The sequence below is a fragment of the Panulirus ornatus genome, chromosome 25, assembly GCF_036320965.1.
Source record: "Panulirus ornatus isolate Po-2019 chromosome 25, ASM3632096v1, whole genome shotgun sequence".
Classification (NCBI taxonomy): domain Eukaryota; kingdom Metazoa; phylum Arthropoda; class Malacostraca; order Decapoda; family Palinuridae; genus Panulirus; species Panulirus ornatus.
In genome coordinates, this window is record NC_092248.1 from 2645421 (window position 1) to 2672809 (window position 27389).

The 27389-nt window shown below is 44.7% G+C and overlaps 2 protein-coding genes across 2 annotated transcripts in view; both read left to right on the forward strand.

Annotated features, from left to right (window-relative positions):
- Positions 1-27389, forward strand: part of LOC139757168 (neuronal acetylcholine receptor subunit alpha-10-like) — a 271009-nt gene that overhangs the window by 213410 nt on the left and 30210 nt on the right. The window contains exons 7-13 of the mRNA XM_071677286.1: positions 944-1118; positions 2589-2768; positions 3189-3406; positions 10713-10825; positions 14079-14105; positions 15444-15476; positions 25006-25206. Of these exons, the coding sequence (XP_071533387.1) occupies positions 944-1118; positions 2589-2768; positions 3189-3406; positions 10713-10825; positions 14079-14105; positions 15444-15476; positions 25006-25206 (947 nt within the window). The remainder of the gene's footprint in view (positions 1-943; positions 1119-2588; positions 2769-3188; positions 3407-10712; positions 10826-14078; positions 14106-15443; positions 15477-25005; positions 25207-27389) is intronic.
- LOC139757350 (neuronal acetylcholine receptor subunit alpha-10-like) lies at positions 7068-9800 on the forward strand. Its single transcript, XM_071677772.1, has 4 exons — positions 7068-7254; positions 8451-8630; positions 9025-9369; positions 9766-9800. Exons 1-4 carry the CDS (start codon positions 7068-7070, stop codon positions 9798-9800), a joined length of 747 nt encoding a protein of 248 aa, XP_071533873.1.

Sequence of the window (27389 nt, forward strand, 5' to 3'; positions counted from 1 at the left end):
ATTCTTCAGGTCCTGACGCCCCGTCCCTCCAGTTGAGAGTCAAAAAAAGACGTTCATAGCTGCGTGTCCAGCCACCAGCCACTGTGTCCAGCCACCAGCCACTGTGGCCAGCCACCACCCACTGTGTCCAGCCACCACCCACTGTGTCCAGCCACCAGCCATAGTGTCCAGCCACCAGCCACAGTGTCCAGCCACCAGCGACAGTGTCCAGCCACCAGCCACAGTGTCCAGGAACTAGCCACAGTGTCCAGCCACCAGCCACTGTGTCCAGGAACTAGCCACAGTGTCCAGCCACCAGCCACAGTGTCCAGCCACCAGCCACAGTGTCCAGGAACTAGCCACAGTGTCCAGCCACCAGCCACTGTGTCCAGGAACTAGCCACTGTGTCCAGCCACCAGCCACTGTGTCCAGCCATCACCCACTGTGTCCAGCCACCAGCCACTGTGTCCAGCCTCTAGCCACAGTGTACAGCCACCACCCACTGTGTCCAGGAACTAGCCACAGTGTCCAGCCACCAGCCACTGTGTCCAGCCACCACCCACTGTGTCCAGCCAGCAGCCGCCGTGTCCAGCTCCTTCGTATTTCACCATTAAAGTCACCTACATCTCTCCCTCTCCCCATCAAGCCATCTCTGGCATCATATTCGTTCCTTAACAGAGTTCTTTCCCACACGCAGCCATTTCCTTATCGACAGATCTCATCCTTCGTCCACCTATATTATCACCCTTCCAGGTATATATAAATCATCATAGAGCGTCCGCTCATAAAAAGATATAAGATGTATTTTTCCCCATCGGCAAATTGGCTCATGTGTGATCCCACGAGCAGAAGAAACTGATGAAACTTGATCTCATCAGATAATTATTTGGTGCCCTCAGGAGAAGGTTATGAGTGTGTGTGTGTGTGTGTATGTGTATTGAGCCAATGTTCCATGGTGTTGCAGGTGAACCTGGTGATCCAGACGGAGGAGGGGGACCTGAGCAACTACGTGACCAACGGCGAGTGGGACATGATCGACATGATCGTCGAGAGGAACGTCGTGTATTACTCGTGCTGTGAGGCCCCTTACCCAGACATCACCTACCACATCATCCTCAGGCGACGACCTCTCTTTTATGGTAAGGCCCCTCCCCTCCTGGGCACTGGAGGGCTGTGGGAGGGACGGGAGGGCTGTGGGAAGGACGGAAGGGCTGCGAGAAGGACGGAAGGGCTGTAGGCGAGGGACAGGAGGGTTTAGAGGGCTCCGAGAAGGACGGGAGGGTTGTTGTGAGGGATAGGATGGCGGAAGGGCTGCGGGAAGGAAGGGAGGGCTGTGGAAGGGATAGGAGGACTGTAGGGAAGGACAGGAGGGCTGAAGGGCTGCGGAAAGGACGGGAGGGTTGTTGGGAGGGATAGGAGGGCTGAGGGGCTGCGGGAAGGAAGGGAGGGCTGTGGAAAGGATAGGAGGGCTGTAGGGAAGGACAGGAGGGATAGAGGACTGCGAGAAGGACGGGAGGGCTGTTGGGAGGGATAGGAGGGCTGAAGGGCTGCGGGAAGGAAGGGAGGGCTGTGGAAGGCATAGGAGGGTTGTAGGGAAGGACAGGTGGGCTAGAGGGCTCCGAGAAGGACGGGAGGGCTGTTGGGAGGGATAGGAGGGCTGAAGGGCTGCGGGAAGGAAGGGAGGGCTGTGGAAAGGATAGGAGGGCTAGAGGGTTGCGGGAAGAACGGGAAGGCTGTTGGGAGGGATAGGATGGCTGAAGGGCTGCGGGAAGGAAGGGAGGGCTGTAGAAGGGATAGGAGGGCTGTAGGGGAGGACAGGAGGGCTAGAGGGCTCCGAGAAGGACGGGAGGGCTGGTTGGAGGGATAGGAGGGCTAGAGGGTTGCGGGAAGGAAGGGAGGGCTGTGGAAGGGATAGGAGGGTTGTAGGGAAGGACAGGAGGGCTAGAGGGCTCCGAGAAGGACGGGAGGGCTGTTTGGAGGGATAGGAGGGCTAGAGGGTTGCGGGAAGGACGGAGGGCTGTGGGAGAGAAGGTAAGGCTAGGAAGAGGTGTGCTGTATTGTAGGGGAAGGGAAGGAGGCATCCAACCCTATCAGTCAATGGTCCATCTTCAAAAGAAGATCCCACTGGGGTGATGTGTTCATTTATGCCACCAGAGGGCTGTTGGGGTGATTAACCCCCTTAATTACCAATTATGTGACTCTCTGGCGTGCTCTGACCCGTAATGACCCCTGTAATCATCCCTAACCATATGTACATGATCGTTGATTGGATGTCTCTGACCCTCAAAAAGCTTTGGTCTGACCATTCATGACATGGCAAAAGTTCTAACCCTTACATAACCACTGTTTCTGACCTTTCATGACCCACCTCGAACGCGGTAAGCACGATGGTCCGACCCTTACGGACCTGACGGCATGACCTTAATAGACCTTAGGATCAGATCTCAAAAGCCCCGGGCGCATCTTACCCAAGGGTGTCGTCCCGTTGGTGTTCAAAGGCTTCGTGTAACATGGACCTCCTCGAGATCCACCTTGGATGACTGTGTGTCACGAACTGGACCTCCTCGAGATCCACCTTGGATGACTGTGTGTGTCCTCGTCCTCCACAGTGTTCAACCTGATCCTGCCGTGTGTGCTCATCACGGGCATCGCCCTCATGAGCTTCTACATGCCCAGCGACTCGGGCGAGAAGGTGACCCTTGGCATTACCACCCTCCTCTCCATGACCGTCTTCCTCATGGTCATCGGCGAGTCCATGCCGCCCACGTCTGAGAAGCTGCCTCTTATTGGTAAGTACACAGGACCTGAGGGGGAGAGAGGAACTTCCCTCCTCACACTTTGGTTCGTACTGGGGAAGGGCGCCCACTCACTGGGCTGTACTGGGGAAGGGCGCCCACTCACTGGGCTGTACTGGGGAACGATCCCACTCATTGGTCAATACTGGGGGATGGTCCTACTCACTGGTCAATACTGGGGAACGGTCCCACTCACTGGTCAGTACTAGAAGACATACATAATTAAAGGTATTATTAATTTTCCATAAGACTCACTGCACAAATCCTCATCACACTCCACTCCAGATGATTAATGGAAATTGTAATGTTTATAACTCAATGAGAAAAAACGATTAACGATTCTACTCCCCTTCCTCTCCGGGGGCGTCTACTCCCCTTCCTCTCCGGGGGCGTCTACTCTCCCCCTTCCTCCAGGGTTGTACTACGGCGTGACCATCTCCCTGGTGTCCTTCGCCACGGGCCTGTCTGTGGTGACGCTGAACATCCACCACAGGGGCATGAGAGGCCGTGAGGTGCCCTCCTTCGTCAAGAAGATCGTCTTCAGTTACATGGCTAAGATGATGTGCATCCGCTTGGATATCCCGGACCCCATGGGGGGCCAGGGGCACAAGTTCCCCAGCGTCAACCACAGGGTAACGCTAGCAGTGTACACTACGGGGCCTGTGTGTGTGTGTGTGTGTGTGTGTGTGTGTGTGTGTGTGTGTGTTTGAGTATCTTCGTAAGGTCATTTAGTCGAAGGAGTTTGTAGGAGAGAAACGGTTCGCTAAAAGTTAAGTCGCGTCTCATCAACAAGCGACGTAATCACCCTAATAATGACCTTAGGTGATCAGTAGTTAGACCCTTGTTGCACAGGCGAGGGTCGTTACCTGTGGCATCCCTTGAAGCCATAGTGACTCGGGGATAGTTAGATCATAACAGATGTGGTTGAGTGGAGTGAGCTGGTACAGGAGAGCTGGGCAAATTTGATATCTGTTCTTAAGTCATCTGAGACTTGTTGACCAGCTCTGTGTGTGTGTGTTTGTGTGTGTGTGTGTGTGTGTGTGTGTGTGTGTGTGTCTGTCTGTCTGTCTGTCTGTCTGTGTGTCTGTCTGTCTGTCTGTCTGTCTGTGTATGGTACGTGTTGTTGGATGAGGCGCAGACCAGATTTTGGTGTGTGTGTGTGTGTGTGTGTGTGTGTGTGTGTGTGTGTGTGTGTGTGTGTGTGTTTGGCTGTGAGAGTGTGGCATAGAGGCCTATGGCCAAGGAGGAGGAGGGGTGGGTATGTGTGTGTATATATGGTCGACAGCAGTCAGCCGGGCTGAAGCAAAGGAAGGCCCACGGCAAAGGTCTCGTAGAGAGAGAGAGAGAGAGAGAGAGAGAGAGAGAGAGAGAGAGAGAGAGAGAGAGAGAGAGCGACTCACAATAAACCTCTCTCTCTCTCTCTCTCTCTCTCTCTCTCTCTCTCTCTCTCTCTCTCTCTCTTCTCTCTCTCTCTCCCATCTCCGTCGCTCTGAGGAACCCCATCTTAGCTTGTGGCTGTGATGTCTCGGAAGGAGGAGGGGAAGAGACGGTCTTGTCTTGCCATGCCTTAACTCCCTCCCGCCTACGGGGGAGAGGCTAGAGCATCGTTACGTAAAAGATTAACGAAAATTGTATGACGTTGTCCCCAACTACCGTTCATTCCCGGCCGTAGAAACTGTGACCACGGCTTAAGATGAAGTGACGAAGAGGTTGAGAAAGACGTACAGAAAATAAGACGATCTGTATATATACGTAGGTCATGATGCATTCACTACCCAGTTTATATTCTCAGAATCAAAGACTGTTTATATATATATATATATATATATATATATATATATATATATATATATATATATATATATAACATCCCTGTGGATAGGGGAAAAATAATACTTCCCACGTATTCCCTGCGTGTCGTAGAAGGCGACTAAAAGGGAAGGGAGCGGGGGGCTGGAAATCCTCCCTTCTTGGTTTTTTTTTGTTTTTCTCAAAGAAGGAACAGAGAAGGGGGCCAGATGAGGATATTCCCTCAAAGGCCCAGTCCTCTGTTCTTAACGCTACCTCGCTAACGCGGGAAATGTATGAAAATGTATGAAATGTATGAAATAGTATGAAAGAAAAGATATATATATATATATATATAGTTACACTGCCGTCCGTGCAAGATAAATATATCCCCGTTTGTGGGGCTGTTTGGGACATCACAACAGATCTCTACCCTCCCCAAGCGGACTCCCCCGACCAGAGAGAGAGAGGACAATTTTACGCATCATGGAGAAATAGCGAGGGAGTTGAGGTAGGAGAGACGTGAACAATGGTGGGTCGATCACTTGGTCCCGGAGGAGGGAGAGGGTGGCTTTCCTTGGGGAAGGGTCCTCCATGGGAGGGATTTGGGGGTTGTGTCCCTCCCTCCCTTGGAAGATGGGCACCACCTGGACACAGGTGAAGAACCACAAAACATTCAATGATGTCTAGTGTGAAAAATGAAGCTTAAGTCTTTATAAGAATTTTGAAGGTTTAACTAGACAGCTTATATATATATATATATATATATATATATATATATATATATATATATATATATATATATATATATATGTATGTATATGTGTGTGTGTGTGTGTGTGTGTGTGTGTGTGTGTGTGTGTGTGTAATACATTGATGAAATATTAAGACTATTAAAGTTTCCAAAAGAGTATGTTTAAAGATTATATTGGTGAGTTCCTTTGAGAGGACATGAGTCCACTGTTCAGCTTGTAGTCCATTGCTAGACAGCTATGGTGAGGCGCTGACATAGAAAGCAGGCTGTTTATTTCGATCCATGTTTGATTGATTGAAATTGGAGCCAGGGTCATCAGGAAACTGAAAGGCATTCTTCCTGCAAAGTCTATTTGTCTCCAAATCAGGTGACAATATAACGGGATTTTGATTCCATAATCCTATATTTTGTATTCTATTCTTTCTCCTTGTAGTCTTCAGTATCTTTATTTTGCAAAGGTCCTGCATATATATGTAGGTCCCACACCAGTTGTTATGATGTTCAATTGACTGACTGACACTGTCGCATCTCAGTTGGGGCCGCGACTCTTGTTTCTCTCCTATTGGGTTTCATTTTAAGAGAAGCTGTTGATCACCTCGCTTCCAAAAACCCTCCAACACACCCGTCCCGGATATATGAACGCCATCAACCCGTCCCTTGACTCATCCTTCCCAGGATCCCTCCAACAAAAGCCTCCCAAATTCTTCAGGTCCTGACGCCCCGTCCCTCCAGTTGAGAGTCAAAAAAAGACGTTCATAGCTGCGTGTCCAGCCACCAGCCACTGTGTCCAGCCACCAGCCACTGTGGCCAGCCACCACCCACTGTGTCCAGCCACCAGCCATAGTGTCCAGCCACCAGCCACAGTGTCCAGCCACCAGCCACAGTGTCCAGCCACCAGCCACAGTGTCCAGGAACTAGCCACAGTGTCCAGCCACCAGCCACTGTGTCCAGGAACTAGCCACAGTGTCCAGCCACCAGCCACAGTGTCCAGCCACCAGCCACAGTGTCCAGCCACCAGCCACAGTGTCCAGGAACTAGCCACAGTGTCCAGCCACCAGCCACTGTGTCCAGGAACTAGCCACTGTGTCCAGCCACCAGCCACTGTGTCCAGCCACCACCCAGTGTGTCCAGCCACCAGCCACTGTGTCCAGCCTCTAGCCACAGTGTCCAGCCACCAGCCACTGTGTCCAGGAACTAGCCACTGTGTCCAGCCACCAGCCACTGTGTCCAGCCACCACCCACTGTGTCCAGCCACCACCCACTGTGTCCAGGAACTAGCCACAGTGTCCAGCCACCAGCCACTGTGTCCAGGAACTAGCCACTGTGTCCAGCCACCACCCACTGCGTCCAGCCACCACCCACTGTGTCCAGCCAGCAGCCGCCGTGTCCAGCTCCTTCGTATTTCACCATTAAAGTCACCTACATCTCTCCCTCTCCCCATCAAGCCATCTCTGGCATCATATTCGTTCCTTAACAGAGTTCTTTCCCACACGCAGCCATTTCCTTATCGACAGATCTCATCCTTCGTCCACCTATATTATCACCCTTCCAGGTATATATAAATCATCATAGAGCGTCCGCTCATAAAAAGATATAAGATATATTTTTCCCCATCGGCAAATTGGCTCATGTGTGATCCCACGAGCAGAAGAAACTGATGAAACTTGATCTCATCAGATAATTATTTGGTGCCCTCAGGAGAAGGTTATGAGTGTGTGTGTGTGTGTGTATGTGTATTGAGCCAATGTTCCATGGTGTTGCAGGTGAACCTGGTGATCCAGACGGAGGAGGGGGACCTGAGCAACTACGTGACCAACGGCGAGTGGGACATGATCGACATGATCGTCGAGAGGAACGTCGTGTATTACTCGTGCTGTGAGGCCCCTTACCCAGACATCACCTACCACATCATCCTCAGGCGACGACCTCTCTTTTATGGTAAGGCCCCTCCCCTCCTGGGCACTGGAGGGCTGTGGGAGGGACGGGAGGGCTGTGGGAAGGACGGGAGGGCTGCGAGAAGGACGGGAGGGCTGCGAGAAGGACGGAAGGGCTGTAGGCGAGGGACAGGAGGGTTTAGAGGGCTCCGGAGAGGACGGATGGATAGGAGGGCTGAAGGGCTGCGGGAAGGAAGGGAGGGCTGTGGAAGGCATAGGAGGGTTGTAGGGAAGGACAGGAGGGCTAGAGGACTGTGAGAAGGACGGGAGGGTTGTTGGGAGGGATAGGAGGGCTGAAGGGCTGCGGGAAGGAAGGGAGGGCTGTGGAGAGGATAGGAGGGCTAGAGGGTTGCGGGAAGAACGGGAAGGCTGTTGGGAGGGATAGGATGGCTGAAGGGCTGCGGGAAGGAAGGGAGGGCTGTAGAAGGGATAGGAGGGCTGTAGGGGAGGACAGGAGGGCTAGAGGGCTCCGAGAAGGACGGGAGGGTTGTTGTGAGGGATAGGATGGCTAAAGGGCTGCGGGAAGGAAGGGAGGGCTGTGGAAGGGATAGGAGGGTCGTAGGGAAGGACAGGAGGGCTAGAGGGCTGCGAGAAGGAAGGGAGGGCTGTGGAGAGGATAGGAGGGCTAGAGGGTTGCGGGAAGGACGGAGGGCTGTGGGAGAGAAGGTAAGTCTAGGAAGAGGTGTGCTGTATTGTAGGGGAAGAGAAGGAGGCATCCAACCCTATCAGTCAATGGTCCATCTTCAAAAGAAGATCCCGCTGGTGTGATTTGCTCATTTATGCCACCAGAGGGCTGTTGGGGTGCTTAACCTCCGTAATTACCAGTCATGTGACTTTCTGATGTGCTCTGACCCGTAATGACCCCTGTAATCATCCCTAACCATATGTACATGATCGTTGATTGGATGTCTCTGACCCTCAAAAAGCTTTGATCTGACCATTCATGACATGGCAAAAGTTCTAACCCTTACATAACCACTGTCTCTGACCTTTCATGACCCGCCTCGAACGCAGTAAGCACGATGGTCCGACCCTTACGGACCTAACGACATGACCTTAATAGACCTTAGGATCAGATCTCAAAAGCCCCGGGCGCATCTTACCCAAGGGTGTCGTCCCGTTGGTGTTCAAAGGCTTCGTGTAACATGGCCCTCCTCGAGATCCACCTTGGATGACTGTGTGTCTCCTCGTCCTCCACAGTGTTCAACCTGATCTTGCCGTGTGTGCTCATCACGGGCATCGCCCTCATGAGCTTCTACATGCCCAGCGACTCGGGCGAGAAGGTGACCCTTGGCATTACCACCCTCCTCTCCATGACCGTCTTCCTCATGGTCATCGGCGAGTCCATGCCGCCCACGTCTGAGAAGCTGCCTCTTATTGGTAAGTACACAGGACCTGAGGGGGAGAGAGGAACTTCCCTCCTCACACTTTGGTTCGTACTGGGGAAGGGCGCCCACTCACTGGGCTGTACTGGGGAAGGGCGCCCACTCACTGGGCTGTACTGGGGAACGATCCCACTCATTGGTCAATACTGGGGGATGGTCCTACTCACTGGTCAATACTGGGGAACGGTCCCACTCACTGGTCAGTACTAGAAGACATACATAATCAAAGGTATTATTAATTTTCCATAAGACTCACTGCACAAATCCTCATCACACTCCACTCCAGATGATTAATGGAAATTGTAATGTTTATAACTCAATGAGAAAAAACGATTAACGATTCTACTCCCCTTCCTCTCCGGGGGCGTCTACTCTCCCCCTTCCTCCAGGGTTGTACTACGGCGTGACCATCTCCCTGGTGTCCTTCGCCACGGGCCTGTCTGTGGTGACGCTGAACATCCACCACAGGGGCATGAGAGGCCGTGAGGTGCCCTCCTTCGTCAAGAAGATCGTCTTCAGTTACATGGCCAAGATGATGTGCATCCGCTTGGATATCCCGGACCCCATGGGGGGCCAGGGGCACAAGTTCCCCAGCGTCAACCACAGGGTAAGGAGAGTCCCTCTTCTTCCTTCTTTCTTTCCTTCTTTCTTCTTTCTTTCTTCTTCTTTACCCTATTTTTTCACCTTTTTTTCATCGGTTAACTTGTTTCTATGCCTCGTTTTACTAGCGTTTCGTACCACCCTATTGCTTTCGTGTCTGTGTGTCTCCCTCTCTCTCCTGCTTTCTCTGTCTCTCTCTCTCCTGCTTTCATTGTAGTATCGGTGCTTTCATATATATTTTTTTTTCATCGCCTTCTTTTTATTTCTCCATCACTATGCTTTTCCCCGCTGTGCTTTCACTTATAAGTCGCTTCTTCTTGCACTTCGACAACGTTCTAGATTCTTTTATTTACACACACACACTCTCTCTCTCTCTCTCTCTCTCTCTCTCTCTCTCTCTCTCTCTCTCTCTCCTTTTCACACCAGCGTCACCTAGCTTTCACGTCTCCGTCTCTCTGTTTTCATCACTGCATCTCTCTCATGGCACTGCTTTCTCCTCTGTGTCTGCCTTCACGTCTGAATTGCTACAGCTTTCTCTGCATCAGAGTGTGGTGTATGGTACTAATTTCTCTCATATTTATCTCTTTTATAGATATCTCCTTCACCCATTCTCCATTTACTATTACGCTGCTTTCTCGTTTTCTCATCATGTTTCTTTCACATTTACGTTAACCTGATTTTCTGACTCATTCTTCTTGACTGTATTTTCAACAACATATCAAAGTTGCTTCATTATGTATAACTTATCTTCACCGTTCATTGCTCTTCTTTCAACTGCTAGTCACCCTTCTTTCAGTTTTGTACCACTATTCTTTCATTCTTCTATCAACGCTGCCTTCACATCCATCTCTCCCCAGTAGACTGCTAACCCCATGCCTCTCCCCCAGTAGACTGCTAACCCCATGCCTCTCCCCAGTAGACTGTTAACCCCATGCCTCTCCCCAGTAGACTGCTAACCCCATGCCTCTCCCCAGTAGACTGCTAACCCCATGCCTCTCCCCCAGTAGACTGCTAACCTCATGCCTCTCCCCCAGTAGACTGCTAACCCCATGCCTCTCCCCAGTAGACTGCTAACCCCATGCCTCTCCCCAGTAGACTGCTAACCCCATGCCTCTCCCTAGTAGACTGCTAACCTCATGCCTCTCCCCAGTAGACTGCTAACCTCATGCCTCTCCCCAGTAGACTGCTAACCCCATGCCTCTCCCCAGTAGACTGCTAACCCCATGCCTCTCCCTAGTAGACTGCTAACCTCATGCCTCTCCCCAGTAGACTCTATCACCCCATGTGTCTCCCCCAGCTGACCCTTCTACCCTGGGGTCACCCCAGCAGATATATAACCTCTCCCCAGCTGACCCCCTGACCTTCATGCCTCCTCCCCCAGCAGACCTCCTGACCCATGTTTCCCCAGCTGACCCCCTCCCTCTGAGTTTCCCTCCACCCGTCCAGCCCACTGCTAACCCCAGCATCATCTCCCCAGGGTGAGGGGTACACTGGGCTACGGGAGTTCGGGGCTGCCGGCCACCTGGAGATGAGCGATCGACTCCTGGATCCTGAGGTCAAGTGTGAGAACGGTGGCGTCCCGCCCACCAGGTGAGTCCCACGCCCACCAGGTCATTACCACGCCCACCAGGTCAATCCCCTTCCCCCCTTCCTCCCCTCGTTCACAAGGTCAGTCACCACCCACCCCCTCCCTCACCCGCCAGGTCACATCTCCGGCCAGGAGACTCAGTTAGGACATGGCAGTACATGGGAAGCCAGATGAACAGAAGACCTGATGACGAGGTTAGGTGAAGGAGTTCAGCTCGATAGATAGATAGATGGAGACAAGTACAGTATGTGTGTGGGTGTGTGTGTGTGTGAGGGACGAAGATAAGATAGAAGGAGGAGGAAGGAAGATTAGCTCTTAGGAGAATAGAAAGAGGAAACATTAGTAGACAGAACAGCAGAAAAAAAAAAAGATACACGTAGGTGTTACCGGGCTCCGCCTGCACGAGGTTACACTGCCTGTAAAAGGTCGCCTTTAGCGAGGCTGTATCACTGGGCGTACACAGTCTCGTCAAAGGATTTCTAACCGTAAAGGAGTCCATTATGGCCCTGCTACTGGAAGCAGCGCAGCCCTGGGCTACAAGAGCCTCAGCAAAGATGTCCTAGGTAACAACAGAACTCTTAGAAATTTCTGAGATCATTGAAAATGAAATCGATAGAAGACAGACATCTTAATTCTGTACACACAGTGTTCGTAACGTGTGATATTGACTTGGTTTGAGGATGGGACCCTTCTGTAACACCTGCCACTCATGTTGTCTATGGGTCTTGTATGTCAGGTCTAGGCTGGTCTTCTCGTTATCTTTCCCACAAGAAAGTGTCATCTCTTGTAGAGCGAAGTACACTAGTTTTCTCAAACAAAATTACGAGACCATATGATGGACAGTGTCGTATTGATTCCTTTGTTGTTTTTTGTAACTCTGGTCAAAGTTTTTGAGAAGAATTGGGATGATGTATGATCAATTTCGTTCATTTGTTCCCTAAAGTTTTTTATTATGATTCGTCTGTGGTTTTTAAGCTGCAGCTCGAAATTCTAAAAGATAAGCTCGACAAAACATCAGACCCTCGTATGATTATCAGCTAACTTGTAGAAAACGGTTGCCTTATTTACCTTTAGCGTCACGTCGAGTGAGGAGGACCGTATCCCACTGAAAAGCCTACACCAGCGATACCAGTACTTATCTGTACCACGATCTTCGTCTGGCTAATAGGATTACACACACACACACACTACACACACACACACACACACACACTACACACAGACACTACACACACACACACACACACACACACACACACACACACACACACACACACACACACACACAAGCCTGGGTTCGAGGAAGACGCCTGGCTAGAGGGAGAGGATTGTTGGCCACGAGATCATCCCACCGATCGCGTTGGGTGTGATGGACGTAAAAACATTCCTCCAAGTTAATTGGTTCTATTCATAGGTTCGAGAGGCGTCAATGAAGGGACTTGGGAGGGCGGTGGCTGTCGCAGCAGAGACTGGGACCCCCCCCTCACGCACCAGCCATATCGTTTTTATGAATTACTATTCATAGTCTGGATGTATATATATATATATATATATATATATATATATATATATATATATATATATATATATATATTTCAGGATCTTGATTCCACTGTGTATGTGACTTTCATGTCTTCGTGAGAGAGGATGGGGTTTATGGAGTATTTGGGTTCGTATGAGCTTAACCTCATACATGTGTTAGATGAGGTGTAGCCTTTTTTTTATGTTGTTTTCTGATTCCTGCAAAAGATTCTCAAAACTTGCTCTTGTCTCAGACAGACAGACTTGGATGGTGTCTTTCAGAAAAGTCTTCCAGTGCAAATGGAGCCCTTTGGTGATGGATAATATGCACAGCCTCAGACTATTTCATATCATTGTTATTTACAAGATGTTGACAGAGGCCGAAGAAATACTGCATTGCCGTCCTAAAGTGATGGCTGGAACCATCTTAACACCCTCTGCGTAATTTAGTTCCTTAATTCCTATATATCTTTATTTATCACTTGGTTTTCCTGGTGAAGTTTGGGTAGATGAAGTCTCTCGCTTTGGCAGTGGTATGGTTGTGCGAGTTATCCTGTGGGTGGCTGAAAGACTCACACTAGATCCATTCCTGATTTCTATATGTTAGTTGGAGTTCTGTTGAACGAGATTACCTTATGGAATGCCAGGTGAAACTACCGGGCGCAGGGTAGTTGCCTGATGGGTAGTTAAATCCATGTAGTCTGACTTGTGTGTCGTTAGGAGGAGAATAATCCTTCCTTGTTGCACATTGGAAATGCTTCTGTTGACCTGTAGTTAGGCTGGTGAGGTCTCTCTGCCCAGCACGGAGCCCCTTGTCTTATTGATTGTTTAGTTACGTGAGCTTTACTCACTTCGAGTGTGCAGGTCACTGTCAAGTTATAACTTATTGAAGGTGCAACGTGAACACCTTCTTTAGGAGTTCAAGGTGATCCCAACGCCGTACACGCATTGTCAAGTTCATGTATACAGAAATTTTATGTATACATGTATATAGTAACGTTGATGATACATAGAATTTTCAAGTTGTATATAGAATTGCAGGTTATCGTAACTCTTTTGTATATCATGATGGCATTGCAGACGCCATTTCCCACGTTAGCGAGGTAGGTTTAGAAGAGATGTGTGATGCCTGAGCCTTAGAGGGAAAAATTCTCACTTGGCTCCCTTCCCTGTTCCTCTTTTGGAAAATAAAATAGGAAGTAAGGATTTACAGCTACCCCCTCCCACCCCTTTTACTAAGTCGCCCTCCACGACACGCACGTAATACGTGGGCAATATTTTTTCTCCCCTCTCCTCAAGGAGGATATATATATATATATATATATATATATATATATATATATATATATATATATATATATATATATATATATATCTTCGTCTCTTCGATGTATATCAACTGACATGTATTTCTCTCTTGTGTCTGCCCTGATGATGTGATTATTACACGAAAGTGCACTTGGGAATTTATTGTTTCATTTTCCCCGTGGACTCATAGGAATATATATATATATATATATATATATATATATATATATATATATATATATATATATATATATATATAGCATGTTTCAAATATTGGCATATCGTAACATGAGTATTTCCATTATGTCTAAACTTCAACTATTGGCTTCACTTGTTAAGTTATTAGCATGGCAGTATTGATTGTGCCTCATTACTTTTCTCTCTTTCGATATCCCGTGTTCCTCGCGATGCCAACGTTCACTACAGTTCCCCAACTCGCAACGTCTTCAGGAGGTACAAGTCCCACAATGTTTTCCTTGTCTTCTGTAAAGAGTAGAATCGTATCTCAAACACCTTTCATTAACGCGAGCAGCGTAGATCGCTAGTAGAACCTGACGCTTTATACATCCAAATTGAATACCTTAGTTAAAGAGAATCATGTCTTGAACCTCTTCTTTTATTCATATATGGTTTCCTCAGCCTTATCATTCCCTTGTTATTATCCTTGTGAGTTGATTTGAACGAGCCATATTCGTATGTTGAACCTGTTGCTTCTGGCGAGAAACCATTTCGTCCCTCGTATTTCTCGTTTCTTGATCGGTAGATATGGAAAATAAGCGGCGGTAAGGTAACAGTGAACTGCATTGCGAGTAGATCTTTTTAAGTTTTTGTGTAACTCTGTTAAACCCAAGACAAATGGTAGACCGCGAGTACAGAGTCGTCTTCGACGTATAAATCCTGTCGAAGAAGAACTCGCTCCAGAAGGTGTCCATCCTTCCCCCCTGCTACTGCAAGAGCTGCTGGAGAAGGTGGTGCTGGGGTTGTACAGTGCTAATAAGACGAGATCTGGCGATAAAAGGCAGGGCTCACTCATACCACTCGCCTGTACTTCTTGCCTTCCTGAAGAACGATTCTGTTACTATCCGCACGTGGCATGGGTGGCAATCCTAGGTCCATCTTTGACCTCAACCATATATCTAGTTTTCTTTTGAATGTGTCTGTTGCTGCTCCGTATGTATGCTTCGTATTACAGTTTTACATTGAATAATCTTTCGACCTTTTTACCCTAGGCTTTTGCAAGTTATCGTAACTTTTGCTATATCTCATGGTGGCATTGCAGACGTAATGTATCTTTATTCCTTCCTTGTTGAGTTGCTTTCAGATGAAGTGCCTTTTTCATATGTGCTCTCAATTTGCTGCCGTACAATAGATTCTCATGTATGACCCTCCTCTTCTATGTAGGTTGTAAAGTTGGAATTATATTGGGATGATTCAGTATGTCCCAATCACATCAGCTTTGCTTTGTGAGGTGTTTATGAATAATCTTTAACTTCTTTGAGCATTCAGTTTAGCATCTGATATAGACTGTGAACATATTAACTTTCTCTCTCGTGTAAAAGTTGTCATTATAAGAGAAGATTCATTTTCATGCTTTGGTAAAAATGAACGAAAAAGTAATGGTATGATCCTGTGTGTCAGTGATTGATAAACATTACGATTTTTGTGTATCCGTTTGAATTTCCAGAAAAGTGCCATCACTTCCACCTATACCCCATCACCCAACACCCACTCCCATACGAAACCTTCCCGCAGACTCAGCTGATTCTATCTATTTTATTTATCTATTTACAGCCAGGAGTCCCTTAGGAGGAGCAGCCTGAGGAGGTAAACAAACTCAAGTTGTCGGATGTTGCCAGTAAGAAAGAGCAAAAGTGGAAATTTTTCCCAAGATGAAGAATGGCGTGCCTCTTCTCTCTCTCTCTCTCTCTCTCTCTCTCTCTCTCTCTCTCTCTCTCTCTATATATATATATATATATATATATATATATATATATATATATATATATATATATATATATATATCAAACTTGACAACTACGGAGCAAATTACATTTTTTTCTCTTTTTAAATTCAGCCTCATTAAATGAAGGTGAGGGTTAGGATTTTAAGATCTTTTTTTTTTTTTCTAGTGAAAAATTATGAAATCTAACTACACGTTTGGCTTCATATAGTCAAAATCGAAGGGATGTATAAACGATATTGGATAGACTGGGCTACCTCTGTCCCGTGAAAAATTCTCGCCTTTTGTTCTTCATCCTGGGAACTATTACAAATTGAGCCTCGATATTTTTCAAAGCCTTTCGTTACATTTTGCATATTTTGCTAATGTTCAGAACATTCAAGTATCCCCGTACTTTACAAATATTTCATACCTCGTGAAAGTACTTTAGTGTATGGTAGTATTTGGATATTTCTATATATACATATTTTTTGGGGTCTTTTGGTAATGTTTCTAGATTCGAAGTAGTGAATCTTTTAGCGCTTTGAATTTTTGGGGTAGATATTGATATTTTTCTGAAAGTTATATAGTTTGAGGCAATATGATCCAGTAGTCAGAGTTCCTTGTATCTTTTAGAAATAGTTTATAGATATATTTGCCTGCATGATAATGACAGATGCTTGCAGGGAGTTTTCAAGGCATCTTTCGCTTAATCTTACATTTGTGCGTAGCGCACCTGGTTTTGCGATGATTTCTTATCGTTTTCTATGTATGAAATACTTCCCAATATATATATATATATATATATATATATATATATATATATATATATATATATATATATATATATTATATATATATATATATATATTGGATTACGTGTTAATTGACAGGCGTGCGAAAGAGAGACTTTTGGATGTTAATGTGCTGAGAGGTGCAACTGGAGGGATGTCTGATCATTATCTTGTGGAGGCTAAGGTGAAGATTTGTATGGGTTTTCAGAAAAGAGGAGTGAATGTTGGGGTGAAGAAGGTGGTGAGAGTAAGTGAGCTTGGGAAGGAGACCTGTGTGGGGAAGTACCAGGAGAGACTGTGTACAGAATGGAAAAAGGTGAGAACAATGGAAGTAAGGGGAGTCGGGGAGGAATGGGATGTATTTAGGGAATCAGTGATGGATTGCGCAAAAGATGCTTGTGGCATGAGAAGAGTGGGAGGTGGGCTGTTTAGAAAGGGTAGTGTGTGGTGGGATGAAGAACTAAGAGTATTAGTGAAAGAGAAGAGAGAGGCATTTGGACGATTTTTGCAGGGAAAAAATGCAATTGAGTGGGAGAAGTATAAAAGAAAGAGACAGGAGGTCAAGAGAAAGGTGCAAGAGGTGAAAAAAAAAGGGCAAATGAGAGTTGGGGTGAGAGACTATCAGTAAATTTTAGGGAGAATAAAAAGATGTTCTGGAAGGAGGTAAATAGGGTGCGTAAGACAAGGGAGCAAATGGGAACTTCAGTGAAGGGCGTAAATGGGGAGGTGATAACAAGTAGCGGTGATGTGAGAAGGAGATGGAATGAGTATTTTGAAGGTTTGTTGAATGTGTCTGATGACAGAGTGGCAGATATAGGGTGTTTTGGTCGAGGTGGTGTGCAAAGTGAGAGGGTTAGGGAAAATGATTTGGTAAACAGAGAAGAGGTAGTAAAAGCTTTGCGGAAGATGAAAGCCGGCAAGGCAGCAGGTTTGGATGGTATTGCAGTGGAATTTATTAAGAAAGGGGGTGACTGTATTGTTGACTGGTTGGTAAGGTTATTTAATGTATGTATGACTCATGGTGAGGTGCCTGAGGATTGGCGGAATGCGTGCATAGTGCCATTGTACAAAGGCAAAGGGGATAAGAGTGAGTGCTCAAATTACAGAGGTATAAGTTTGTTGAGTATTCCTGGTAAATTATATGGGAGGGTATTGATTGAGAGGGTGAAGGCATGTACAGAGCATCAGATTGGGGAAGAGCAGTGCGGTTTCAGAAGTGGTAGAGATGTGTGGATCAGGTGTTTGCTTTGAAGAATGTATGTGAGAAATACTTAGAAAAGCAAATGGATTTGTATGTAGCATTTATGGATCTGGAGAAGGCATATGATAGAGTTGATAGAGATGCTCTGTGGAAGGTATTAAGAATATATGGTGTGGGAGGCAAGTTGTTAGAAGCAGTGAAAAGTTTTTTATCGAGGATGTAAGGCATGTGTACGTGTAGGAAGAGAGGAAAGTGATTGGTTCTCAGTGAATGTAGGTTTGCGGCAGGGGTGTGTGATGTCTCCATGGTTGTTTAATTTGTTTATGGATGGGGTTGTAAAGAGTTGCAGAAGAAAGAGCAAAGTGAATCTTTGTCAAGATGAAGAATGAGTCATTGTTGTTCGCTATATCACCCTGGTGCTTTCATTGACTCTAGCTTACTGATTTGTAAGTTGTAAAAAAAGTATTGAATAAATGTAAAAAGACAATTATTATTAATATATCAATCAATTATGATTCTGAACTGGACAAACACGGAAATTACATTTTTGTTTCTGTTAAATTCAGCGATCATGAACAATGGAATGGTGGGGAAGGGGATAAATCTTTGTGTTTTTTTTGAGTGACAAATTATCGAAAGCTAAACAGTAGTTTGGGATATAGTCCAAAATGCGAAGGTTGATGTGTAATGATAGATTGGAAGGATGGATCTGTCTGGAAAAATTCTCGCTGTGTGGTGTGAGTGTTCATCGGGAACTATTACAATGAGCCTCGATTTTAATCAAAGCGTTTAGTACATTGCATATTTTGAAATGTTTCAAACATTAAGTATCCCCGTACATTACAAAATATTTCATGACGACGTGAAAGACTTAGTGTAGTGGTAAGATGGATATTTTAAAAAATTTTTTTGGGGCTCTGAATGCAGCGAAGAGTGAATCTTAGGCATTGAAATTTTGGGTAGATATTGATATGATATATATATATATATATTAGAGAGCAAAAATGGCTATGTTTGAAGGAATGGTGGTTCCAACAATGTTATAAGGTTATGAAGCGTGGACTATAGATAGGGTTGTGCGGAGGAGGGTGGATGTGTTAGAAATGAGATGTTTGGGGACAATATGTGGTGTGAGGTGGTTTGATCAAGTAAGTAATGAAAGGGTTAGAGAGTGTGGTAATAAAAAGAGTGTGGTGGAGAGATCAAAAGAGGGTGTTTTGAAATGCTTTGGCCACATGGAGGGAATGAGTGAGGAAAGATGACAAAGAGGATATATGTGTTAGAGGTGGAGGGAACGAGGAGAAGTGGGAGACCAAATTGGAGGTGGAAATCAGCCACCAGCGCCGTATCATCAGCGAACAACAGCTAACTCACTTCCCAAGCCCTGTCATCCACAACAGACTGAATACTTGCCCCTCTCTCCAGAACTCTTGCATTCACCTCCGTAACAACCCCATCCATGATGAATTAAACAACCATAGAGACATCACACACCCCTGCCGCAAACCGACGTTTACTGAGAACCAAGCACTTTCCTCTTCCTCCTCGTACACATCCCTTACATCCTCTATAAAAACTTTTCACTGCTTCTAGCAACTTGCCTTCCACACTACCATATACTCTTAATACCTTCCACAGAGCATCTCTATCAATTCTTATCATATGCCTTCTCCATGTCCATAAATGCTAAACACAAATACATTTGTTTTTCTAAGTATTTCTTACATACATTCTTCAAAGCAAACACCTGATCCACACATCCTCTACCACTTCTGACACCACACTGCTCTTCCCCAATCTGATGCTCTGTACATGCCTTCACCCTCTCAATCAATACCCTCCCATATAATTTACCAGGAATACTCAACAAACTTATACCTCTGTTATTTGAACACTCACCTTTATCCTCTTTGATTTTGTACAGTGGCATTATGCATGCATTCCGCCAATCTTCAGGCACTTCACCATATGCCATACATACATTAAATATCCTTACCAACCAATCAACAACACAGTCATCCCTTTTTCAATAAATTCCACTGCAATACCATCCAAACCCGCTGCCTTGCCGACTTTCAAAGCTTTCACTACCTCTTCTCTGTTTACCACATCATTCTCCCTGACCCTCTCACTTCGCACACCACCTCGACCAAAACACCCTATATTCCATTCTGTACTCAGTCTCTCCTGGTACTTCCTCACACAAGTCTCCTTCCCAAGCTCACTTAATCTCACCACTCTCTTCACCCCCACATTCTCTCTTCTTTTCTGAAAACCTCTACAAATCTTCACCTTCGCGTCCACAAGATGATGATCAGACATCCCTCCAGCTGCACCTCTCAGCACATTAACATCCAAAAGCCTCTCTTTCACGCGCCTATCAATTAACACGTAATCGAATAATGCTCTCTGGCCATCTCTCCTACTTACATACGTATATTTATGTATATATCTCTTTTTAAACCAGGTATTTCCAATCACCAGTCCTATTTCAGCACAGATCTACAAGCTCTTCACCATTTCCATTTACAACACTGAACACTCCATGTACACCAATTATTCCCTCAACTGCCTCATTACTCACCTTTGCATTCAAATCACCTATCACTATAACCCGGTCCCGTGCATCAAAACTGCTAACACACTCAGCTGCTCCCACAACATTTGCCTCTTATGTTCTTTCTTCTCATGCCCAAATGCCTAGGCACCAATAATCACCCACCTCTCGCCATCCACTTTCAGTTTTACCCATATCAATCTAGAGTTTACTTTCTTACACTATCCCATACTCCCACAGCTCTTGTTTCAGGAGTAGTGCTACTCCTTCCTTTGCTCTTGTCCTTTCACCAACCCCTGACTCTACTCCCAAACATTCCCAAACCACTCTTCCCCTTTACCCTTAAGCTTCGTTTCACTCAGAGCCAAAACATCCGAGTTTCTTTCCTCAAGCATATTACTTATCTCTCCTTTTTTCTCATCTTGGTTACATCCACACACATTTAGACACCCCAGTCTGACCCTTCGAGGAGGATGAGCGCTCCCTGCGTGACTCCTTCTTGTTTCCCCGTTTAGAAAGTTAAGAAACAAGGAGGGGAGGGTTTCTAGCCCCCGCTCCCGTCCCTTTTATTCGCCTTCTACGAGACGCGGGGAATGCGTGGGAAGTAATCTTTCTCCCCTATCCACAGGGATATATATATATATATATATATATATATATATATATATATATATATATATATATATATATATATATATATATATTACTCCTATGAGTGCACGGGGAAATGAAACACGATAAGTTCCCATGTGCACTTTCGTGTAATGATCACATCATCAGGGGAGATACAAGAAAGTACTGTCATATATATATATATATATATATATATATATATATATATATATATATATATATATATATGTATGTATATATGGATGTTTATGGTTGCGGTTGTTAGGGAGGTGAATGCAAGAGTTTTGGAAAGAGGGGCAGGTATGCATTCTGTTGTGGATGAGAAAGCTTGTGAAGTGAGTCAGTTATTGTTCGCTGATGATATATCGCTGGTGGCTGACTCGGATGAGAAACTGCAGAAGCTGGTGACTGAGTTTGGCAAAGTATGTGAAAGAAGAAAGCTGAGAGTGACTGTGGATAAGAGCAAGGTTATTAGGTACGGTAGGGTTTAAGGACAAGTCAGTTGGGAGGTAAGTTTGAATGGAGAAAAACTGAAGGCAGTGAAGTGTTTTAGATATCTGGGAGTGGATTTGGCAGCGGATAGAACCATGGAAACGGAAATGAAGCATAGGATGGGGGAGGGGGCGAAAGTTCTAGGAGCGTTGAAAAATGTGTGGAAGTCGAGAACGTTATATTGGAAAGCAAAAATGGCTATGTTTGAAGGAATAGTGGTTCAAACAATGTTATATGGTTGCGAGGCGTGGACTATGGATAGGGTTGTGCGCAGGAGGGTGGATGTGCTGGAAATGGGATGTTTGAGGACAATATGTGGTGTGAGGTGGTTTTATCGAGTAAGTAATGAAAGGATAAGAGAGATGTGTGGTAGTAAAAAGAGTGTGGTTGAGAGAGCAGAAGAGGGTGTTTTGAAATGGTTTGGTCACATGGAGAAAATGAGTGAGGAAAGATTGACCAAGAGGATATATGTGTCAGAGCTGGAGGGAACGAGGAGAGGTGGGAGACCAAATTGGAGGTGAAAAGGTGGTGTGAAAAAGATTTTGAGTGTTCGGGGCCTGAACATGCAGGATGGTGAAAGGCGTGCAATGAATAAAGTGAATTGGAACGATGTGATATACCGGGGTCGACGTGCTGTCAGTGGATTGAACCAGGGCATGTGAAGCGTCTGGGGTAAACCATGGAAAGCTGTGTAGGTATGTATATTTGCGTGTGTGGACGTATGTATATACATGTGTATGGGGGTGGGTTGGGCCATTTCTTTCGTCTGTTTCCTTGCGCTACCTCGCAAACGCGGGAGACAGCGACAAAGCAAAATATATATATATATATATATATATATATATATATATATATATATATATATATATATATATATATATATATATATATCCCTGGGATAGGGGATTAAGAATACTTCCCACGTATTCCCTGCGTGTCGTAGAAGGCGACTAAAAGGGGAGGGAGCGGGGGGCTGGAAATCCTCCCCTCTCGTTTTTTTTTTTTTTTACTTTTCCAAAAGAAGGAACAGAGGGGGCCAGGTGAGGATATTCCAAAAAAGGCCCAGTCCTCTGTTCTTAACGCTACCTCGCTAATGCGGGAAATGGCGAATAGTTAAAAAAAAAGAAAAAAAAAAAAAATATATATATATATATATATATATATATATATATATATATATATATATATATATAATTTTTAATTTTCCAAAAGAAGAAACAGAGAAGGGGGCCAGGTGAGGATATTCCCTCAAAGGCTCAGTTCTCTGTTCTTAACGCTACCTCGCTAACGCGGGAAATGGCGAATAGTATGAAAAAAAAAAAAAAAAAAATATATATATATATATATATATATATATATATATTCTGTTTTACTGTTAGATTTTTTTATGCTAATATTCGGAGGCATTTGATTTTCTGGCTCTCAAAACACTATAGTACCTGGGTCGGTTCCTGGGGACCCTACCTGGTCAGCCACTCCCTCTCGCTCACCGCTCTCCCGAGAGCACTCCAACAAACCTCTCCCAATTTCTTCATCTCCCCAAACCAACGTTAAGCTCTTCAGTGTGATTCAGCTCAATCATATTTCTTGCATCCTTCATTTTTTTTTTTTTCAAGAAAGTGGGATGTAATTACAGTATCGTAATTTTTTTTTTTTTACCTTTAACTTCAAGGGTCTTCGCTCTGTTATTGTACGGTTATAGAGTCACAATTACGATGACAATTCTTGTTATTCTGTAGTTACAGCTTCTGTTATTCAAAGCCTTCACTTTTTTTTGTCATTAGTGTTGCAATTCAGTTATTTCTACGGTACATACAGCGAGAGTAGCGTTAACAGCATACACTTGCTGTGTATACTGTACGCTGATGGACGGAAAATCAAATTCACGAACACATCTCCAGTGTTCTTTCAAAAAGTCTCTGCTTGTCACTGTGAAATACTGCATTCATGGGAGGCTTCTCCCACCCCAACCCCCACCCCACTCTGTTATACCTACCCTCCTTCCTTCCTCAACATCGACCAACGGGCTAATGATGCCGTAGTTAGTCTGTGTCATTGTCTGTGTCTTCTGAATGCTGGTCTTGGGTGTTTTTAATTGATTTGACCTGTGTGTGTGTGTGTGTGTGTGTGTGTGTGTGTTTGGCAAGCATCTGTAAAGTGACAGTAGTAAGGTTAGATATCAACTTACTAAATTTTAGGATGGAATTTCATCATTTAGGAAAATTTCGAGAATAGTATCACCGCTGCTCGTAAGACATACACAATGATATATGTTATTTGATTCTCTCGTACATCTTAAGTGGAATTTGTATCTGAGCTTGCTGAAAATTTCTCACCTTTTGCCACATGGCAAGTTTAGGCTAAAAGTACCAAACGTTTCACTCTGTTAAGAACTATGTTTTAATTATTAGTTAAAGTTAATTTTCTTGACCACCACCATTGAGCAAAAATTATTAGAGTGCATGCCATGCCATGTACAGTATCTTCGTCAAACTACTTACCTGTCATTCTCAATAACTTGAATACATGTTTATCACCTCTTGAAAGTCTCTCCTCTTCTTTGTTGTCTTGTTTTCGTCTCTCTGAAATAAAAAGGTCTTGGTTACCATAACCGTTTTCCAGCTGATAACCTCCTCATAGAACTATCAGGTCCTCTGGTATCTGGCATGCTCATGTCCTCTCAAGCATTGACCTAGTAGACCATTAGGTCTTCTGTTATCTGGCTTTCCCATATACTCCCATGTACTGACCTAGTAGACCATTAGGTCTTCTGTTATTTGGCTTTCCCATATACTCCCATGTACTGACCTAGTAGACCATTAGGTCTTCTGTTATCTGGCTTTCCCATATACTCCCATGTACTGACCTAGTAGACCATTAGGTCTTCTGTTATCTGGCTCTCCCATATACTCCCATGTACTGACCTAGTAGACCATTAGGTCTTCTGTTATCTGGCTTTCCCATATACTCCCATGTACTGACCTAGTAGACCATTAGGTCTTCTGTTATTTGGCTTTCCCATATACTCCCATGTACTGACCTAGTAGACCATAAGGTCTTCTGTTATCTGCTTTCCCATATACTCCCATGCACTGACCTAGTAGACCATTAGGTCCTATGTTATCTGGCTTTCCCATATACTCCCATGTACTCATCTGGTGGACCATCAGGTCTTTTTTTATCTATTTTCATGAACTCCCATGTGCTGACATCATTGATCATCAGGTCTCTCTGTTATCTGGCTCTCCCACATACTTCCATCTCCACTTCATGCAATACTAACCCCCATTCATAATTGCACTAGAACATACCACTTTTGTCATCTTGTTACATTCATTGGTTCAGACACACATCAACCACTCCAACGTTATCATCTGTAATCACCTCAGTGCATACAGCTCTTTGGGCTCCTTTTAATTACCTACTTGTGATCACATATTTGTACTATACGAGGAGGGAGATTTACACCCATGGGAAGCCATCCCTTCTGTATCTCTCAGCAACCACTGTCACATTTCACTTCTATGTACAGTGTTTTATTTTTATAAATCTTGCAGCTTCATTTATGTCATGTGTAATACCAACTCTTTCATATTTCATGTTGATATAACATTTAGAATGAAATTTATATTCTTTCCATGAAGCTACCAAATTGAGCAGTGTTCCCCCACTCTGCTTCAAGTGTCCACCCCGCACAAGAAGCAGATGATGTTACAAACATTCCTGGTGTTCCATAGGCTAGCTGGCAGCCTTCATGGTCCTCACGCTGCCTCTTGCCCTGCCTCACATCCATGCCTGGACACCTTCGAGAGGCATTTTATCCGTGTCCTCAACAAGGTGTACCAGACTATTGAGAAGAATGAGATCCGCCTGGCCGAGCAGGATCGCCGGGACACTATCAAGCTGGAGTGGCAGCAAGTGGCCCTCGTTGTTGACAGGTAGGTGGAAGGGAGTTTCCTTGAGAGAGAGAGAGAGAGAGAGAGAGAGAGAGAGAGAGAGAGAGAGAGAGAGAGAGAGAGTTTCTGGGATGAGGGAAAAGTGGTAAGAAAGATTGTGTGTAGGTGATGGTTTGGTGTGTTGGTAAATGGGTGAGTTACCAGGAGCTTTAGAAGGTGAGAGTGGAGAGCAGTTCACAAGATATGGTTTTAGAGGTGACAGTGTGTGTGTGTGTGTGTGTATGTGTGTGTGTGTGTGTGTGTGTGTGTGTGTGTGTGTGTTCAATCACTCTTTGCAGTATGAAGAGGGAGTTCTACGCTGCTGGGGTCCCATCTCTTAAAAGTGTGTACAAATGTATGTAAGTGATTTTATCATTTTTGGTTTCTTTAATAAAGATATCAACCTTCAAGTTACTGATAATGTTAAACTTGAATGAAAGGTAATTGCACATAATATCATGGAACGTAATAAAGGCATTGATTAAAATTTGGTGTCTCAGAAGTAGAAGGGTCACCTGACAGAATGCAAAACAAGGTGACCCTATGGATGGTCAGTTAGATGCTGTTGGTGTTACTGTTGATGCATCAAAGATAGTACTACTGATACATGAGAAGAAATTTTGATCATGGCCATAAGGAAAGATCATGCATTACTTTTATACAAGATAAGGGAAGTCATAGACAAAATGTGTAGCACAACGTGTTCATTTGTGTGGGTAAGGTTAGGTTGTCAATTGCAGTTTTTCACATCATTGAGGAAGTGTTACTTTCAAGGTAAAAATAGATTCCTTTAACCCACTTGCGTCTGTAAAGGGGTATTGAATGGCCCAAAATTACATTATAGGTAACTTATAATTCTATTAAACTAGACGCTGTAGCATGGCAGGCAGTTATGCAGAAATCACTGGGCCACTCCTCCATCATTATTTGTCAGTTCTACAGTTATTTTTATCTTTCAAAGAATGTTATTGAGCTGCTGCTAATCATAGCTCAACCATGTGAAGGGGTAGAGGTAAAGGGATATTATGTGTCTAAAATTTTATTAAATGAATCGTATTTTACATTCATAATTGATTTATGGATACCTTAGTGATGACTTAAACTTATTTTCAGAAATTTCATGATGAGTTCCTTGGATTTATATAGACTAGTTACACAACTGAATTATAAGAATTCATATACCTGAGAGTGGACATGGCAGTCATTAGAACTGTGGATGATGAAGTAGGCCATAGGGTGGATAAGGGGGCATAGATCCTGGGTTGTTGAGGAATTTATGGAAAGAGAAGTAATTCTCTTTGAGAAAAAAAAATGATATGTTTGTAGGATATTAGTTCCAATGGTGTATGGACGCATGGCTTGCACCCTAGATGACAAAGTGCAGCAGACGGTGAATGTATTGGAAATGGAATGTTTAAGGACAATGTGTGGTGTGAAGAGCATTGATTGATTAAGAATTGATGAGGTAAGAGAGAAGTGTAGTAGTAAGATGAACATGGTTGAGAGAGCTAAAGAGAGTGTGATGAAATGGTTTGGATATATGGAGAGGATGTGTTAGAAGAGGTCGACAAAGAAGGTATATGTGTCAGAAGTCAAGAGGAAGAGGAAAAGGAAGGGACCAAATTAGAGGTGGAAGGATTGAGTGAAAGAAGTTTTGAGGGGGTCATAGCCTAAACATTCAGGAGAACATGAGGCCTGCGTGGGAGAGAGTGAATTGTAGCAGTGTAGAATGCTGTCACTGGACTGAAACAAGACACATGAAGCAGTATGGGGGCCTTATTGTTGGTTAGGGGTTCTGGTGTCTGTGCATTATACGTGACAACTAGAGTGGATGGGAGTGAAATGGAACCATTCTTCATCTGTTCCTGGTATTATTTCAGGTAGTTATGTATATATAAACAATAATTAACTTGAGGATGAGTTAGAAACTTAAGAGAATGACCAAAGGAAGCAATTTTATTGGCACATAATATTGGACTTTGACTCATCACAGTGCAGAGAGTCAGGACAAAGACTTACATAACAGATGAGACTGAATGAATTTTGGGAAAGATGGACAACTAGGGTAGAGAATATAGTATGAATTACATGAAAAAGGACAGATTTGTAATAAAGGGGAAAACTTTAGAATAGATGACAGAAGTAAAACAGTAGAGGAAAAAGTTTTTAAACAGATATAGAAGATA